The sequence below is a fragment of the Apteryx rowi genome, unplaced genomic scaffold, assembly GCF_003343035.1.
Source record: "Apteryx rowi isolate R43461 unplaced genomic scaffold, aptRow1 scaffold_502, whole genome shotgun sequence".
NCBI lineage: Eukaryota > Metazoa > Chordata > Aves > Apterygiformes > Apterygidae > Apteryx > Apteryx rowi.
Window position 1 is genome coordinate 626,667 of NW_020450764.1, and position 20,336 is coordinate 647,002.

At 35.7% G+C, this 20,336-nt stretch overlaps 1 protein-coding gene across 3 annotated transcripts in view; it reads left to right on the top strand.

Annotated features, from left to right (window-relative positions):
* The window catches only part of ADGRA3 (adhesion G protein-coupled receptor A3), a 49,241-nt gene that overhangs the window by 22,157 nt on the left and 6,748 nt on the right, over positions 1-20,336 (top strand). For all 3 annotated transcript variants that reach the window (XM_026079890.1, XM_026079892.1, XM_026079891.1), the window contains 8 exons: positions 5,049-5,250; positions 8,885-9,034; positions 11,702-11,863; positions 12,119-12,322; positions 13,406-13,619; positions 13,781-13,989; positions 18,584-18,708; positions 19,243-19,366. In XM_026079890.1, coding sequence (XP_025935675.1) covers positions 5,049-5,250; positions 8,885-9,034; positions 11,702-11,863; positions 12,119-12,322; positions 13,406-13,619; positions 13,781-13,989; positions 18,584-18,708; positions 19,243-19,366 — 1,390 coding nt within the window. The remainder of the gene's footprint in view (positions 1-5,048; positions 5,251-8,884; positions 9,035-11,701; positions 11,864-12,118; positions 12,323-13,405; positions 13,620-13,780; positions 13,990-18,583; positions 18,709-19,242; positions 19,367-20,336) is intronic.

The following is a 20,336-nucleotide window of genomic DNA, read 5'->3' on the forward strand; positions in this document are numbered from 1 at the left end:
TGTAAATGATCCTAGGTGAATTTGGTTTTATAGTTTTTTCTATTGGAACTGGCTAGTCATTTCAGCTTAGAAGCTGTTTCAAAACTGACATCTAGGTTTTATCCTATCAGAGATGATACTTCAGTGTAGCAAAGGAGGAAGTCTGTGTCATTAATGGTAGTTTGGTATGAGTTTAAAAAGAGTAGGTCAAAACTGTCTTGATCATGGAAATATTTTTTTATTTGGATATTCTTTAAAGTCTTATTCAAATAATATCCTTGAATAAGTTGCAATCCATGATTAAATATAAAATACAATTTGCATGTTAAAGTATGTCCTAACCTGTAAATCCTTCAACTGTTGTAGTCGGAATAATTTTGTCCTGATAGTTGATAGAACTCTATCTTGAATATAAGAATTATTCTTTTGAAAACTCTTACCCACAGGGCTTAATTAATCTTAAGACTGTAATTGTCATGTTGAATTTAGAGGAGAATTACTAAGTTGTAATAATAAAAAATATTGTACTACTTGTAAGTTAATGAAATTATGATATAAAAATTCATTTATTGTTGCTAAAAGTTAACGTTGGTTTAAATAAATGCTTTCAAAATAGTTAATATGCATGAAGGATTCTTTTATAAGCTCATGGTCTGGCTTTTTTCCCCTCAAATGAAATTACACTACTTAAATGTAAATGAACCATCTTTTTCCCCACAGCTGTCTCCTCTCATGTATATATGATAAATTTTAAGGATCTAATTATAAACAGTGGTAAAGTAAGAGTGTTAATACATTCTGAATTTGCACTTCTGTTAGCAACTGGGTAAACAGTGAAAGACATCGGAGTTTAGGCTTACGAGCAATGACGAGTGCAGCTGACCTTACAGAGCCTTTGTTTCTGTGACGAGAGTTGCGATTCAGTTCACCTTGCAGATGGTGCTGCGGGAATGCCCTCTCTGCGAGAATGCCCTCTTGGGCTCTGGGGAAGTGCCGAGTGCCTCATCCCGTACAGGTGTTGGGAAGAAACAGTTCGTGCCAGAGAAGGGTCTGCATTAACACTCAGTCAGCAAAAACAGAATTAGGGAAGAGTGGGATCAGCTCTCTGGCTGCTTCACTACTGAGCTGCAGAGAAACTTGCATCAGCACAACGAGTATTGTGAATGGGACAGGAAAGAGGATAAGGGACATGGGGAAGGTGTAGAAGTGCTTCTTTTAGTGGTTGTGCTCACTTATGTTGTTTCCATGTATGTGAAATTATGACAGGAGGCCTGGGAATCATCTCGTCAGGTTTAGTGGAAAGTTTTCTAAATCTTTAGACTAATAATATATTGGTTTTATTTGCAAAATGTTTCTGTAGATATTTAATTTTGTAAGGAAGCACAAGGCACTGGTTATATGACTGTCTGAAGTCGTTAGTATCTCTTTAAGAAGTTCATGGTAAAAGATGATAAAATGCTGTTTAGGAAGAGGAATGAAGTAAATGCAGGAGAAATAAAGGGACAGTGAAAAAAGGGAAAGAGGTGGATCAAAAAAATAGGGGAAGTGGAGAGAAGAGCAAGGAGAGAGACAATGTTGTGATCACCTAATAATGTCTATTGACCTAGTATTACACTGAAACTCTCACACCTTTTTTCTACTTGTTGTCTACAGATGTCCTAAAACACGTATATACCTTAGGAATTATATTTGTTTAGAACTGTAATGAAAGCTCTGTTGCAGGAAAAAAATGTTTTCTATTTAAGTCCTAGTTCTTGACTTCAGTTTCTCTTTTTCTAATGTTTTAGAACTGGGAGTGAGAAGTGAGGAAAGGAATTACATGTGCCATTTTTCAGTGATACTACTTGTCTGGTCTTGCAGTTTATGCCATATAACATCTGGGAGAACCACAGACTTTGAGTGCCACATGATCTTGGGCTAATTTAATCTGTAATATAGCACATTCAGTTAAAACTGACCTGGCCACACTGTAACTTAAAATGCCTTGGAGAAATACATTTTTCAGAAAATTATCTTTAAAAGCAGACATCCTTGCTAAATGGCATAGTTGATGAGGTAAAAACTTACCAAAAAAAAATCAGTGTTTAGAAAATTGTTTTGGTTAAGGAAATGGAGCTTTTTAAAATTTAATATCTCTGTTTCTAGAAATCTGACTCTTCCCACATTCTGGAAGCTGAGTTTTGGATGTATTATGTATTTGTGGGCCTGCACATCTTCCAGTAGCTGTGCCATCTGATTTATTTGTTGTTCTTGTCTGCCCGTTTTCTTTCTTGCTTCGTTCTCTGATGGTTTTTTGTATCCATATGAAGTAGGAGATTAGAAGTAGCTCATCTTTGTAGCTGTTTTCCCAAAGTCTGTGTTGATCAGAACATGGTGTGATTATCCATATAGGAATTTCAGAGACTTAGATAAGTTTGCATGCTCTGATTGGTTTGTATGCTTATATTCTGGGTTGGTTTGTACCGTGTCCTCTCTCCTTCAGAGCAGATCCATGTAAGTTGTTTTGTCCGTGATGGGAGTTGGCCAGACGTGATCCTGATCCAAGAGGGTACTTGTTAACTTTCTAAACTGGACATAATGTCTCATTAAGCTCATTACTGTGACTGCAGCAACTCACAAAGGTCACTGGGATTTTTTCTAAGGAACTTTTTTTCCTTTCTGTTGGCTCCTCTCCTCTACAAGAGAAAAGATGGTAAATAATTTGCATTACAGAACACACACCTATTCTTTGAATTGTTCTACATTCTCCAGAATACCTGTATGTAATGGCTGGCATTTTAAAACTGTGCTGGTTCTTTTGTTTTTGTTTGTTTTTGTTTTTCTTTTAACCTTCTCTCCATCACCACCAATTCTGGTATAGGCTTTCCTTCCTGATAAAGGATGAATGGTGACATTTTGTTGATTTCTCAGCAAAGACAAGCCACTGCTCCTGAGGCTCCGAATAGAAGTGTATGCATATTTGCTAGGCTGGGTAAAGCTCTGCTACAAGACCCGAATCATCATCTTTCTTCTCTTCTGATATTCAGATATTTTGGTGATGGTCATAATAATGGGTCTCCATTTCTTCTGTCCATGGAGAGAATGTGGAGAATTGATTTGTAATGCCAAAGCTATGATAATAGGCACCAAGATTTAGGGCTTTACCTTTCCTGTTTTGATCTGTTGTAATTACAGTCTAGTTTTTTCCATTAGATTCCTTTACTGACTTTGAGTTCCTCTGTGGTGATGCCATGACCTATGGAGTTTAAGAATGCCAGAAGTTATCTTTTTGTGTGTTGCTTGTTGTTTTGCCCAAACCTAAATAGTCTTTGCCCAAGTGCCTGAAGTAAGTCTCTTTCTTCCACTACTGAAGATGCTGAAAGTGGTCTGCTGGAGCTGATTAAGAATAGATAGGAATTTGAGATAGAAAAGACTTTTGGTATACCCTAGGAGGTTAATCTCTTGCRTTACTTAATGTAATTGAAAACTGTAGCCTCTTGCCATGGTCATAAACCACCCCTGGAATTTTTCTCTTCTTTGAGAGAGAACTGTGATAAATTCCAATATCATCAGTAAGTTACTAAACTGATGGTGTGCTTTAATAAGGAAGGAAACTGAAGCTGACCAAGACTCATTCAGTTTCTCTGTTCATGTTAATGTTACCTAAGTTTCACTTTCCTGAGCTGGAGCATCCTTCAGGATGTTCATTCCATCTTCCTTCAAACACAGAAATGTTCAGTTTTTGTTTTTCTTTTCCTTCCCAAATTTAAGTATGTTCTAAGCTTCTTTTAATTTGGGTGGCAGTAGTGGATAAATGGCCACTTACTGAAACGCTGTCCAGATTAAAAAAACAAAGCTTAAATCAGTGTAATCTGTCAGGATCCTTTGTTTGACCCTTTCAATTTTTGGAGACAATTGCTCTGAGTAAAGCCATTCGAAATTCTTAAGGCTGAAGAAAAAGTATATGTCAAATCTCAAGGCTGTTTAAAGAGGGCTTGGTTTACCCTCATCTGGTTATGGTACAGAAAGCCTGCAGTGYTCAAATGAAGCTGTCTTTTGCTCATTAGTTAAAACTTATATGTTGGGTTGTTGGATTTGATGTATTGTATGTATGTGTGTTTTGTTTTAAAATTTAGGTATTGATGTTCAGAATGATTAAAATATTGTTGGTTCATATCTTGTCGCGGAGGCAGACTAATTGGCATTCCTTGTCAGTGTCCTCTTCCTCCTCAAAACTGCAGCTAAATTCAGGTGTTTTCTTTTTATTCTTATGTTTCTTTTGAATCAGTTTTGATGTCATGAATAATCAGTGCACTGAGGTGTATTGCAATTTAATTTTCTGTATTTGTTCTTCCTTATTTCATTTTTATCTGTTTATATATTTATATAGAGAAAATGTATAGTATAATTACAGAAGAGAAAGTTGAGAATATTAAAAARTTTTCTTTAAAATGCTTAGCGCTATATCACTAAAAGCTGAAAATTTCATCCTGAAGGAACTCTTTCCTACTTCTTTTTTTAACATTATGAACATTTTATTTTCACATTAAAATTATTTTCTATTTGATATGATGTTTGATACAAAATTTGTCATAGTGGTTGTACAACTACTGCTGTTTCTTAATTGCTTTGAACATAATCTTTTCATATCTATAGTTTAGTATCTATGAATACAGTCACTTGAAAGTTGCATTAATGCATGTGAACAGGACAAGTAGAAAGACTSTAGGGCTTGCTAATAGTATATTTAACAACTGTTTATATAGCGTTAATCTGGAAATGTTCATGAAGTGAGCTGGCTGCTTTTATGTAAAAAAAATTTTCAGTACACTTTATATGAACGCCTTTTTTCTCCTTCATCTGCAACCCCATGAAAGAATGGAAAAAACCATGCCAGCATTAGAACTCATTTTGTTAACAGTATTCAAATACACACAGCTTGAAAGTTCTGAAGGCTAGCCAAGGTGGCCCTTTAAATAATTTAGAGATACTTTGTTTTGAATGTCTCTCTATTTCATGTTGTAATGCTTAATCCTTTTATTTACTTGTCATGTAAATGTCTTCCCCCCCCCCCGCTTTTGACTCCCCAGGTGGCCTAGAACGCTGGCAGGCATCACCGCATACCTGCTGTGTACACGTTACTCTGCTGGCAGTGGGATATATCCTGGCAACTCACAAGATGAAAGAAGAGCTTGGCGCAGATGTGACAGGGGAGGATACTGGGCAGAAGAGGACTACTCTAAGTGCCAGTATGCAAATGATGTGACTCGAGTTTTGTATATGTTTAATCAGGTAACTCATGCATTTCTATAAACTCCAATTCTTTAAAGAAAATAAAAGCATGAAACTGTCTCTCCACTTTATAGTTGGTAATACTGGGATTCTAGCTCAGTTACGATGAATACATGGCTCTGAGCACCACCGTGGAACTTCTAGCTTTATGTTAAATTTTAGTTTAACCTCTCTTTTTGGTGCCCCCAGAATGAAAGTGAAGAGAAAAATATTATTTATTACTGTGTTTGTGCTGACCCTGTATCAAGATTTATTTTCCTTGTCTACATTTCTGCAAAACAGAAGAAATGCCGGTGACTTGAATTTTGTTCATGTTGGTATATTGAAGAATACTATTACCCCAGAAATCTGTAGCGATTTTCTGTTGACTGAAAACAAAGATGTTTTGTACCAGATAACATTTGTATTGYTTCTGTAATTGTTTTTGAGTAGTGTCAGATTTAAGTTTTATGATAACAAATACTGATAAGAGTTTGAGATGGAGGTAAATGTGTTTTGTGATACAATGAGAATTAGACGCACAAATGTATTGGCCAGTATGAGTTAGGACTTGAAAAACGCATGTTTAAAGAATATGTAAAGCATAAGAGAATGGTACTTATCATAACTGCTTTTTGGCAGCAGGCTGCCCGATTCTGCCCTTACGTGTGTTATAAGGAAACAAGATGGCAGGCTGAAGCAGTAATGGAGAGCAACTGTGTTCATTATAATAATGCTGAGAGGTCTAACTCTGCCTGTGTTGCAGTAAACCTACAATAATTTCAATGATGACAATTTAAGTGCCAAAAGTAACAAATATTAACTGGATTTTTCTAATCTAATAGTACTCACCGAGATATAAGGGAGTACTCTAGATTTTCATTTAGTGTAGCTATGAAACAGCATTTTTCAATTACAGACTCTTTTAAGGCTTATCTCCAGTTAAAGTATGCTTTTGGTACATCACTGCAAAACAGTGTTCATAAAGCTTGTATGCATAGGCACTATAATGTAAAATACGCCACAAAGCTTTGATCCTACGGGTTAAGCTTGATGTACTTTAATGTGTTGTCAGATCACTTGCATCAGCGTAACAGCTGGAACTCTGGAGATCTGAGGACTTTTTTGGTGTTTTTTTTGTAGTTCAGCTAAACCCCTTTAATTTTAGTTGAGGATGTTGGTAGCACTATCCATATTTACCACAGGCCATGGTGCTCATCTGACCTCAGGGTGGGATTAGCATGTGTTGCGTCTGTTCAGAGTGGTTTTAGTGTGTGTCAGCTGGTTCCTTTGGAGAAAAGTCACTGTGCGTCAAATGCAGTGCAGCCCCTACTTAGGGTCATCAGGATCTAAACCAGTAGTTCCCTTTGAACAGCTCTGATTCGCACATACGGTGGACACTTGTGGTCTGGTGGCTTGGACTAAATCTAGTCTGAAGTAAAAGCYTTGAACCACATATAGCATAGATGGAGAATTGCTGACTTGCTCCCACTGTGTTCTGTTACGAACTTAAACATATACTTTGCCTTCCCGCCCCGGTTCCCTGAGGATCAGTGAGCACTTGTGTAAGTAAAATGGAAAGTGTGGGAGGGAGGGAAAGGACTGCCCGTTATGACRACGGTTAAACTTAGATATTCAGTACAGCCACACCAAGTTAAACCTTTTTCTTTRCCACTGTTCTTTTTAAAGCTAGTCAGAAAAATATTGTCATTTGTTACTTATTTTCTGTCTTGTTGCATGATTTTGGTGATGCTTTGTTTTTATTTACCCAGTAAACTAAGGAATCCACCTCTTGCAATGTATATGGTATACTAAGAAATAGGGTGTAGGACCGTTGCAACTCTTTTAGGAAGTATTGCTAATATAAATGAATGGTAATTGAGGGGGCTGGCAACTATTTGTGCACTGCTTTCCTAGGCCTAGTGGTGTGTTTCATGGCTTAGTCGCAGGAAACATGTTTGAGAGTTGAAACTGGGGAGCGGGAGGGCTAGTCACTGTAATGAATGACTGGCAGGCGGGCGATGGTGCCAGGGTGCCGTTGTCCCACTGTGGGGCACAGCGAGGCTGCATCTTTGCTTTTGGGGARCTGCTGCTGCTGCTTTGCTTTTTCCTCACCTGGGAATTCACATTTTCCAGCAAGGCCTGTGCCAGCTCAGCCCTACTCCTGACTACATGCTATGGCCCAACTTAAGAGCTGCAACTGCTCAAAAGCCAGTTATTTCATATATTTTATATATCTGCTCTTGGGTAGCCGACATTTTTCAGATTTTGAAAGAATGTTGCCAATTTTGTGTTAGGAAATTAAGATGTGAGGGTCAGAATGGTATCTTCAGAAAAGCAGCAGCAGAATTGTAATTCTCGTGAGTGAAGTAGATAACCGTTTCTATTATCTACTTAAATACAGGAGCACAAGTATACTACACTGAAATACATGTTTGTTGGATTTTTTGTGGGGGGGGTTCTTTGTTTGTTTTTCTTAAAAGGAAAAGATCAGAATGCTTTGTATTTAAGGTGTTTTTTTTCTCATCAGATTCTTCTTTTTGTGTAATAGGTCTGGAAATCTTGTTAACAGTATTTTGCACAGGCTTTTTGTCTCTTTGAGACTAAAATGTAATAATGATGCAAGTGTCTTTAGAGTCTTTGAACACAAAGGTAGTGTACTTGTTTTGGACATTAAAACTTTGACAAGCTATTTAAGTCAAGTAGAAGCCTACATTTAAAATGGAAGGAAACCTCTGTAACATTATAAATTTATATTTCACTGGTCTTATTTGGGTATCATACAAGTATGGTTTTAGGTGGAAAGAAAGCGCGTATGATGATTTTGTGTGTGATTTACAATTGCGTGTTTGAGTGTTGGGAGTAGGAGAAGAATATCCTTCCATTAATTGCTTTTAGATCTACAGATGTGTGCTAAGCACTACAAATTCAGTAGGGCAGAGTGAGTATTCAGATGCCACAAAATAAAGAGACAAGGCATCTCTAGTTTAGATTGTCATGGACAAACACCATTGGATCATGAGTTGATAACATTTGTATAGTCGTGCCCTGCTAGCTCAGGTGTTTTGATATTGCATGCTATTTAGTGGTAAAGAATTTTCCAGCATGGTACTTCTTACAGGAATGAAATCTTGAACTTTATCTTACAGAGAATCTGTTGTAGTTTTGGTTTTTGTGTGTGTTCAGTTTCAAGTATGCTTTCAGTAATTATAGAACTAGAAGTGAATGGTACAGCAGTGGTGGTTGTGAATTTCTCTTGGCTTCTCTTGTTATAAAATACCGTATTTTAGGAGCTTTGTATAGTTATGCCTAGGCTCTCATGCAAAGGAAAATAAACACTTAACAGTTCCATCTTTTTTGCTCCTCTTGGTGCAACATCTCTTTCGCAGTTTCTCTCTTTTCTCAGACAAAAGGACAAAAATCAGTTTTTGGCTGCAAATACAAATACTGATTCCCTGACTTGTAGGACTTTATTGTTGCTAGCAAATAAGGTAGTGGTCCATGGCTAGTTAAAACACTCTTTGCGCTCTCATGATTCCTGTGGGGATTGCTACCTTCTTTGGGAAAGTGCTGATGTGCTAATTATTGAAGCGTTTCCTTTATCTTGTACTTAATTTTCACTTCTTTAAAATGCTTATRTTTCTTCTTTATATAGATGCCGCTCAACCTTACTAATGCAGTGGCAACAGCAAGACAGCTCTTGGCTTATACAGTTGAAGCAGCAAATTTTTCTGATAAGATGGATGTTATTTTTGTGGCTGAAATGATAGAGAAATTTGGAAGATTTGCTGAAAAGTATAAAGAGGTAACTGGAAAATTTGCCATCACTTTAAAGATAATCAGATGAAGTGTTTGTCTTTAAGTATACTGAGCAATGAAACCTTCTCAACGTTAGATGCAGCTGCTGAATTAGCGGTTTATCAGATTCTATTCCATGTTTTTGTTTGTTTAGTAGGTCCCTGAAGTTGCTGACCCATGGTCACAGACTTTGCATTCGTGCTGCGATGACCCAGCATTCACTGGACCTGTAATGTGAGTAACACCTCTGGTCAGCAATGGAGCAGGGAGATAGGTACAGTAAGTCTGCTTTTATTTAGTATGGAGTGGGTCACACAGGTTTTCATTGGTATGTTTTTATCAAAAAAAAAAAAAAATGAAAGCCTCAGAGATCCTCTCAATAATGAATAAAACAAGACTTATCTTCTCCCCTCCTGCCATGATAGGCTGTCTTTATTCAGTATTGAGCTGTATCTCTAAGGTTTTCCTACCTATATCTTGCAGGATATAAGATAAGAAATTAAAATAAAATCTTAGAGAATGCTCATTGTTGGGGAGAAAAATGTGAGTGGTTGAGTAGTCCCACCAGTGGGTAGGAACTCTCTGTTTCACTGCTGAACAGAGGTTTTATTGATCTCACTGTACAGTGCATGTTGGGAAGCTGGAGACCACARTGCATCAATTTTTTAAGTTGCTCTTAAAAAAAACAGAAGACAAATTCCCCCCCCCCCAGCCAACCGTAAATGCTGGCTGTAGATTCTTTGCAGAACTCCTTGGAGAATTTTCATGCTAGACATCCTTTTACAATGATAGCTCCAGAAATGTTTTGTGTATTTTGGAATTTTAAAAGCAATTCATTAAATGGTTGTTTTTGTACCCAATCCAAAATAGGAACATGCCTTAGATTGCTGCATGATTTGTTACATTATAAGAGTATTTTTTTCTTAGCTGTGATTTAGTGTCTGTAGATTGACAGTTTGGCATTATTCTGCCATGTTTGAAGGCAATAGATGCTATAAAAACGTCACAGTTAAATTCATAGGTGGTTTCGATTTTCTCTTAGGCAATGCATTTTTTTCACCTTATTTGGTGAAACATGTTTAGTCATTGATATGTTGAAAGAATGTGAGTGAAATTTCATTTAATAATTTTTAATACTTACTAATAATGCTAAGGGTTCTTTTAGGTCTTGCTCTACGCATTTTTTCTCAAGTGAATGCAATATGTTGATGCTTGTAGCAATTTGCTGTCAGTTCTTTAATTTGTATTACAGTCTGGCTGTTCTGAGATATACTCTAAATTATGAAATGCATCTTTAATAGCTTTTTGATGTCAAAATGGAAACAAACTGAAAAGCTTCAGAAAGTTCTTAGTAGATTGTCTTACATTAGAATGCAGCTGAAAAAACTTGTGCATATCTTGATAAGAAAAAAGAATAAGATATTAATATTAAAATATATATACTTCATGAAATAACTCAAGTCCTATACCTTCCAGATTTTAATACTTTTTCAGTAAAAATGAATGTGTTGGTGTGTAAAAAATGGTACCAGTTTTCAAGTAATAAGCATCTCCTGCAATTATTTGAGCTTTGATTTGTTCTAGAGCATTTAATAAAAAGGGCTACAGCCTGCAAATGCTGTTGATAATGCATCTGTAGCATCTGTCCCTAAGAGAGTCAGTTCCAAAACAAAACAGAACAACAATGTTTTGTTATGCAAATACCTGATTTCTTTTCAGAATATTACTTAAAGGAGTTATCACGGATGTGAAAGACTGGGGGTGGGGGTTGTCTATTTGTTTTTCTTTATATAGAAATTTTCAGTTCCTAAATTTAGGCACTGGGGATTGCATTTCATTCATTTTAATTAGATGCCTACAATGGAAAATATATGTAGCTTCACTTTTGGTCCAGTCTCTGTCACTGTTTCTTAAATGCTACGAAAATCCGATCCTGTCGACACAGGTGTTTGTGAATTTTGGTAATTATGGCCTAATGAAAGCATTTCCTTGGTTGGTTTGTATGGGTCTGCCATGCAGAAGACAAGATAGGAGCACGAAATAAACTCATAAACAATGTGATTGGTGATTTGAAATCAGCTCTGGTACCTATAGTTACTTACTGTAACACCTGCAACCCAAAACAGTCCACAAAAAATTGAAGGCAAAACAAGGGAGGAATCGAAGAAAAGGTGGACAAGGTGTAAGGGAAGAGAAGCAGAAGGGGCAAGAGGATTGTATGCTAATTTCTCCTGTATTATTCTTTTCTTGCTCTCTTCCCCTGTACGCAAAAACTGTACTATTGCTGATTTATAGGTTTTATTTTATTTTTATTTATTTCAGGTTCAAAATTGATGATAGTCCTTTTAAATAATTAGTAAAGTAGAACTTGGGGTATTGCACTTTAACTTTTAATAAAACAGTGGTATTTCTCATGCTTTTGTTCTCCAAGTATAATACAAATAGACAAGTTACATTTGTGTAACATTTCTGTTGGATGGAGGTAAATGTCTGAGTTGAAGTATTTCAGTCTCTCAACAAGCAGCGGTTGAAATAGGAACAACTGATTTTCCTTTTTTTTCTTTTTTTATGCCAGCAGATGCTTTGTGTTTTCTGATCCAAGATGATGCTAAATGATCCTACTTTGATGCAAGTGATCAAAAATGTAAAACAGTCTATTTCTCTTCCTTATTAGCTTGGTGATGTGATGGTGGACATAGCAAGTAACATTATGTTGGCTGATGAACGTGTTCTGTGGATGGCACAGAGGGAAGCCAAGGCTTGCACTAGAATTGTACAGTGTCTGCAGAAAATTGCTATGTATCGGCTTGCGAATGGGGCTCAAGTTTACTCTACAGTAAGCATAAATTTATTTATTTAAAGGCATTTTAGTGGCTTTTTATTTTTCTTTGCTTAATAGATGTTGGCATCATCTGAACTGCTTACTGTTTTTGTAGGGAGAGGAGAAATTTTCTGATCTTCCTGCCAGTTACCCAAAATGGTTTTTGTTTTTTTGCATAGTGTTCTGGCAGAGAATCCCATAAAGATTATTTGTTAATTTTGCACTGTGTAGAAATAATATTTAATGAGTTTCTGATTTTTGTTGTCACAGTATTCTCCAAATATTGCTCTTGAGGCTTATGTAATAAAGGCTGCTGGTTTCACTGGGATGACGTGCACCGTATTTCAGAAAGTGGCTACATCAGACCGTACAGGACTCGGTGATTATGGGAGAAGAGATCCAGATGGAAATCTAGATAAGCAGCTAAGCTTTAAGTGCAACATTTCAAATACGCTGTCTAGCCTGGCTTTAAAGGTCTGCTACTCATTGTTTCCCTATTGACTTTGTAAGAATACCTTAAATGTGAAACATTTGGAAAGCAAGCTTAAATTATTGATTTCTAATGTTAAAATAGCACTCTTGCATAATCCAGATTAATTATCCACTGTCACAGTCAAAGTGACATGGGATAATACAGTTTGATTATGCTATAATTGCTTAATGGACACAGTTTTTAATGAATAGGTGTGATTTTCTTTATTGAAACATCTTAAGTTGAAAGATTCATTCAGAATATCTCATAAGTGTGGAAACTGAAATGCTGCCTAGTTCATGATATTTGTCTTTATTATGTATTTTCACCATAATTACATACTAAATTACATATTACTAATATCCCCCAAATATCTGAAATACTCTGGTTGGAGTGACAGTGTAAATAAGCATGAATTGGAAAACAGGCCTGAAAGGCTCAGTCTCCCTCTCCGCACTCTCCTCTCCCCTCTCCCTCATAGTCCATAAAAATATTTTTCAGTTACATTTCACAACATACCAGTTTGCTTTTATTACTTAATGTGCTTTTGAACAGCACTACAGGTGCATACAAAACTATATGCATGTTTCCATACCCAAATACAACTTGTATACAAGTTATCAAAACCTGTTAGTATACAGTTTCACTTTTTTTTTTATTATTTTTATTTTTTTAATGATACTTCTCCACAATTACAACATTTCTCTTTATCTGCTTTATGGATGTGTTTGCGTGCGTTCTTGGTTGTTGCTTCTAGTTGCCAAAAGTCTACCTTGAAAAAGTATTGGAATGGGTTATTGATACCAACTTTATTAGCAATAGCAAGTATGGTAACTACAGAATCTTAATGTTCTGTTTAAAAAAAGGAAAAAAGCATTTAACAGCATTTAACAGGCTTTAACAGTTTAATTCAAGTATTTTAAGGTGGTTTATTTGGACGCATACTGTCAAATAGGTTTGTCATAATGCATAGTCTGGTTAATGCATTCACATCTGACACTGTTCAGTTAGAGGAGTTGCCAAATTAATCTCTGAAAAAGAATTTCATCTTCTCCTTAAAACTTTTAAAATCTGTTTATTTCTAGAATACAGTTGTAGAGGCTTCTATCCAATTGCCTGCTTCCCTTTTCACCCAAAAGCAAAAAAGAGAAATCAGGCCAGCAGATGAGTCTGTCTACAAGCTTCAGCTTATCGCATTTCGCAATGGAAAGCTTTTTCCAGCCACGGGAAATTCAACAAATCTGGCTGATGATGGGAAGCGACGTACAGTTGTAACACCAGTTATTCTCACCAAGATAGGTTCGTTTTTTACTACTACATTTTCATGATCTTTAAAAATACAGAAGTTGTTTTGACTTCCATGTTTCAAGTAGCATATATCTAAAAAATAAGAGGTTATTTAGCATCTAACATGCTATATGTTGAGAAATTTATGTGCAAATACATTTATTTTGTAACAGATGGTTTAAACCTAGCCAGTCACCACATTCCTATAAATGTGACACTGCGGCGTATTGCACATGGAGCAGATGCTGTTGCAGCTCAGTGGGACTTTGATCTACTGAATGGACAAGGGGGATGGAAATCGGATGGATGTCGCATTCTGCTGTCTGATGAAAATATTACTACCATTCAGTGCTATTCCCTCAGCAACTATGCAGTTTTAATGGTATGACACTTAGAATTACTAATGTCTTTTTCCAAAACTTTAAAATATTGCAAACACAGCTCTTGTTTTTGTTCTTGTATTAAAGAAAGCATACATTCCCACATTCCTTTTCACAGAAAACTAGACTTCAGGAATCAATCTTCAGTTGATGCTTGTGTTGATATAAATGCTGGTGTGATGTTTAAGTGGAAAGCTATCAGAGTGCAATTAATTGCTGAATAGATTAGAAATTGAAGAATTTTCTAATGAAAAGCACTGTATTGTAGGAAGTCATTCTAATGAACTATTTAATCAGATGTGCTTTTATGAACTTTTGTCTAATATTAACAGTTTGAAATAAAGAGCAGGTAACAGTAAAAAACTTTTTTTTTAATCTGTGTTAAATTTGTTAATTTTGTTTCTCTATTAGGTGTGTTTTCCATGGTGTGTGTGTTTTTGTTTTTTGTTTTTTTTTTCCCTGTGGTCTAAAATCAGATGTAGCTATTTTACCCTAAATTAGCTAGTTGTTCCCTGCTATGCAAGTTTGTTACTAGAAGAAATTCTAGTTACTGTCCAAACTAAAATATTTTTGAAATATTGCTCAGAAATTATATTTGAACTCTATTCTTTGCCAATAAAATGGCTAACCAGTTCTAAAAGATAGAGGTAGCAGAAGTAGAAGGGAGGGAGGCAGGCACCTCTTTTAGGTGATCTTCAGTTATGCAGTAGGATTTCTTCTTTGTTCCCACAGGTCTTTGCTTCAGAACTTAGCAGACAGCATCTGTTCTTCCTTTAAAAATATGTGTGTGTGTGTATACATACCCGCGTGCATGCTCTCGCACAGACAGAATGAGAAACTTTTCTTTTGCAGACAGTGACTGTTACCGAACTCATCAGCTACCACAGCAGATACTAATAAAATACAATATACAAAAATGGGAGACCAGTAGGAAGCTGGGTGAAATATTAAAGAGTTTTAGGAACTACTGTTAACTTACTAAATGTAAATTTGGTACAAATTTTGTTCTATTTTATTTAATGTGCTGTTATTGAATTAAATACATGTTTTTATGTAATCATACTTGGAAGAAAGAGGGTTTATTTTTGAGTAGTGCATGAGAAATTGTTACTTTGCAACTTAAATTTTCATAAATTTTCCTCTCAAGAGAATTAAATAAATACCACAAAGCTTAACAGAAATAAACAAATTTAAGATTTTGCATGATGCCATAGCATAAGCTTTTTAAAAGAGCTCAATGGGAACAACTTTTCACTTTTACTCTGAAAGTACTGTTTTAAACTACTTCAAACCATTATAATCCTACAGTTTAATATTGTTTTCTTTGATTTTTTCTTTAACGTATAATGCTTCCCTTGAATATAAGTGTTCTTTAAAACTGAATTATACTTCATATGTGTGTAATACATATGTAAAAAGAGATTATACTTTACGTTGGTCACATTTCTGCCATATGGAGGAAGAAAAATGAAAGGCATAATCTGTGCATGACCATTGCTAAATTAACAAGTAATAAGATTATATCAATATCTTATTGTGACGAGCATACAGAAAACTGTTAACAATCAGAAATCAAAAAAAAAGGGGGGGGGGCAGCTTTCTTCCTTCTCTCTGCTGCTAGTGGTTCTCCTATGCTTGCTCAGAATTCCTTAAATATTTAGCTCCTTCCCAAAATATAGGCCCTAGAGACTGGAGGGGAAGAGGTTGGTGGAGCTTAACTGTTAAATATTCCCTGCACACAATTAACACATTGAAAAACCTTTGGCTCCATAAAAAAGCATAGTTTTAGCTGCTGAAGGTTTTGATAGTGCCAATATATATAGTAAATGAACAACAAAAAGCCACGATAGCATATTTCAGACCTTTATGACAGTCTATAAAGAAAGTCTGAATTCTGATCCCAGGTTCCTGGGAAACTTTTTAGTGGATCATTTTTTAAGTTTGTCTTTTAATCCAACACTTAAGCTTAACCTGAAATACATGAAGAGTAGTAGCCACAGGGACCAGAATGCAGTATTGCATCATCCTGGCTGCATCGCTGTTGGCATAATCAAAGTTGTTTCACTCTCCTGTCTGCTTTCACTGTTTGACTACAGACTGTGTATGTCTGTGGAAGAAAAGTTTGTAATGTACTGCTCTATCTTTATGCACTTCAGAATGTAATGTAAACTCCTCTCTGATAAGGAAACCCATAACTGAGTGCCCAGTTTTCCAATCTAGTGGGAAGTGGGATCTGGGAAGATACAGCTATTTATTTATTTAGTAATCTCATTAATCTATGTTTAATGATAGAAGAGATACTAGGAGGCTCATCTGAAATCTCATTATGATAGGCCTGTATTGGGGGGGGGGGAGATAGTGCTGCTAGTTGGTTATAAATGCCCAAAATCTTTTAAATGTCATCTCTATTGTATTTTATTGTCAGACATCTAAAATAAATTACTAGTTAGGATCCATTTAGGTTAAAAATAAGATTATGAACTCCCCTCACTCCTTTTAGGAGGTCCGATTACAAATGTCAATTCAGTCAGTAAGAATCTTTCCACTGATTTCAGTGGGATCAAGCCCTTAGCTAGTTAAGCTAGGCATGCTTAATTCTCTCAAACTTTTTAGAAGATTATTGTAAAACTAATGATTTTTGTAGATCTTGTTTTCTAAATTTACTCTAATGCATATGTTACATCTTGTTACCTGTCACAAGCCTGGAAGCAGCAACTAGAATTCTCACACTGCCTCTGTTGTCYGCTCTGCAGGCAACATAACACTACCAACGTGTGACAGTACCTTCACTCATGCTTATAAAAACAGTGGGTTCCTAGGCATCTCCAGTTTGATATTTATTAACCAGGCCATGGATACTGTCAAGATCATGTAACACTGGCTGCCTTGGCTAAGGTGTAATATCTTAGTCTTTCCCAAAGTGTTTTTCCCAGGTGCTCAAGAGAACCCCAAATACATAAGAATCAAACTGACAATCTAATTAAATTGGTGTGAAAAGAGGTTGGTGAGTCGGTTAGGAATAACAAATTTGCATTCTGATAAAAGAGCAACTGAAGGAGGAGTGAAGACACTGCTGAATGTAATTTAATTTAAGCCTCAATTCGAGAGCTTTTCTCCTGTCTATGAAATCAGATTACCCATTTTAACCTAAAATCACTAAGCGATTTTTCTCAAAACAAACAGAAGCTTCCTCCCTAGTGTTTCACTGTTCTTTATAAATGCTAACTTTGTTCTCCTTCACCCCAACACGTATTTGAACTTTACAACTCTAGAGGTTTAGAAGTGACTTTTACTCCAAATAATAACCAAGAGATCAGTTTCTGTATATAATTTTTCAGAATGAGGACAAGATTTAATAAATTTTTCCACCGATCTTACTTAATTAAATTTGTTTTATTTTGTGCTGAGAGGGACTAATGTTCTTTCAGAGTTCATTACCATTAAGGAAACAGTACCCTAGTAAATTGCTCTAGCTTGAACTGAAACCCATCCAGCTGTATCCAAACAAAGTTATCTTTATTTGTTGCTATTCTTGTTAGTAAATGAAAATAACTCTCCTTAGATGCTATTTTAAATATTACTATGCTTTAACACTGTAGGGCTCCATTTTATACTTCTTTCTTCAGTAATATTTGGACTGATGGATTCACAAAACTTGAATGATATTGAAAAAGCTGTTGAAATCTATTTTTCTACTGTTTATGCCAGTCAAACAGTAATCATAGAATAATTTATGCAATAAGGAACCTCTGGAGGTAACTTGGTCCAATCCCCTGCTCAAAGTTGGGTCAACTTCAAAGTTGAATCATGTTGCTCCAGGTCACGTTCAGCCAAGCTTTGAGTATCTCCAAGGATGGAGATTCCACAACTTCTCTGGGCAACCTCAGTCCAGTATTTGACCACTCYTGTTACCAGAATTTTTTTTCTATATATCTAATCAAAATTTCCCATGCTGCCAGCTGTGTTCATGGCCTCTCATTCTTTCACTGTGCATCTCCAAGAATTATCTGTGCTCCTTTTTTGGCTACTTCTATCCAGTCTAGTCCCTGCCTGTATTGTTGCATTGGGTTATTCCATCACAGATGCAGAACTTTACATTTTCCTTTGTTGAATTTCATGATGTTTTATCAGCTTATTTCTCTAGCTTGTCAAGATCCTGCTGAATATATTTCAGTCTCCCTCCCACTATTTAGTATCATCTGCAAACTTGGTGAGGCTACATTCTGTTCCATTCTCTAGGTTACTTCAGATGATGTTTATCATCATCATTAAAAGACATAGATGTTCTACATACTATGTTTATGTTAAATGTATCTTAAGAATAAAACTGCATTGTCTCTGTAGGCTGCTAACTTGTTTGTATATTTAGGCATATATTAAGTTCTGTAAAATGTGTGACTACATTTATAACGTTCAGCCAGAATAACAGGTATTTGTGGAACAAAGCCCAGTACTTCAAATAATAAATAGTTCGTGGGGGGAGGAGGGGATTTTATCTAGAAGGTTCCTGTTATTTATTTATTCTGTTTCCTCTCCCATTCCCACCCATAAAGCAAGGAGATGAGATGGATTAATGTGACATTTTTTTTTTGACAGGACTTGACAGGAGCTGAATTATATACCCAGCCAGCTGATCTTTTGCATCCAGTAATTTATGCCACTGCCATGGTTTTGCTAATGTGTCTGTTGATGATCATAGTCAGCTATATATACCATCACAGGTATGAATCAAAATTGCTGGAGCCTTACCTAATGCAGACATTAAGTTACAGTTTCATAGTGCTTAGGACTACCTTTACTTCCTGATAGGAATGTGCTATAGCAATCTTCATCCATAATCTGCAAACTAACAGTTAATTACTTAACTTTTTCATCTGTTCTTGACCAGAGATTTTGCTCTTAGAAGCATGTATCTCTCTAATTCTTCACTTCTGCTTCATGATGAAGGACATCCCTTTCAAGAATAACAGTGAAATTGAACAAACTTTTCAACCTTTTAAATCTCTGTTGATGTCAGTGAAAACTAGAAGCCAACGTCTTTGAATCAGGCAGATAACTGTATAAAGCTAGCTAATAGGAGGGTGTTTCTAATTTCTTGGGATGAAGACCAAAGATTATGCTTGATTACAAAGTAGAGGTAGTCAAACAATCATTAACAGTAATTATATCTCATTTAACATGCATGTATCTTGCTAGTTTCTGAAAGACAGTAAAGCAGCTGTGTTTTATGTTGTCTGATTTTTTTCTTTTAACAGTGTGATCAGGATCAGTGTAAAAAGCTGGCATATGCTAGTTAACCTGAGCTTTCATATTTTCCTGACGTGTGTGATGTTTATTGGAGGCATAACTCAGACCAGGAATGCCAGCATTTGCCAAGCAGTAAGTAAACACAACAACACAAGAAAATAAGTTACAGTTATTTCCAAAAGTCTATGTTTAAATATTGAATTATTAACTCTTAATTTAATTTGGCAGGCAAAGCTAAGCTAAGCTTTTGTGTATATATGAAGATCTGCAGTTCTGAGCTTTTTATATACTGTAACCTTGAATATTTTGGAATTCTACTTAAGCTCACTTGAAAGAAGTAGTTCTTCATACCGGAATATCTATATATTCCCCTTCCCTCCCTCACCCCCCACACTGAACAGTATAGGCATTTTCATCTGAATGTAAATTCAAACTAAGAATCGATCAGTTTTTTAATCCTCAGTGTTTTTCATATTTTCATCCAGCCATGAAGATAGTCAGTTCTTTATTTGAAAACTGGAAAAATACTTTGAGTGGAACAGATTTTCTTTTTGTCCCACAAAAATGCTATCACAAAATAAGTTTCATGTGTTGGTTTTATTTTCAAGATGAAATTATTATGAAATTTTTTTAAGAAGCTATCTGTGGCATTACAGACCATGTGAAAACTAATTTCCACAAGTATAAAAATATTTAATATATTCTTACTCACTCTGTATAGCTTTAAAGGGAAGAAGTGAGAAGTATTTCAGGTCAAAGACCTGTGCTTTCTCTAAACAAAAATCACTAGCTTTGTTGTGACTCCTCTTTTTATAACAATTTGTTCTTATGAGATTGGGCTGTACCTAATTAAGTTGTAGTGTTTCAGTGTAATAACAGTTGCCATTTTTGAATAATGTCGGTGAAAAATCTTTTTTAATATCTTCTTCTTTTCATCCAGTGACTCCTAAAAGTTTCTAATCCCCCACCCTTACTTTCCATAACACTTTTTGTTTGAGTTTACAGCTACAAGCTTGATAATTCAAAGTGTTGCAATAAAACACATCCCAGATGTTTTCCTTAGGATAGAGAGCTCTGAATGATAGTGTATATGTACTGGTGT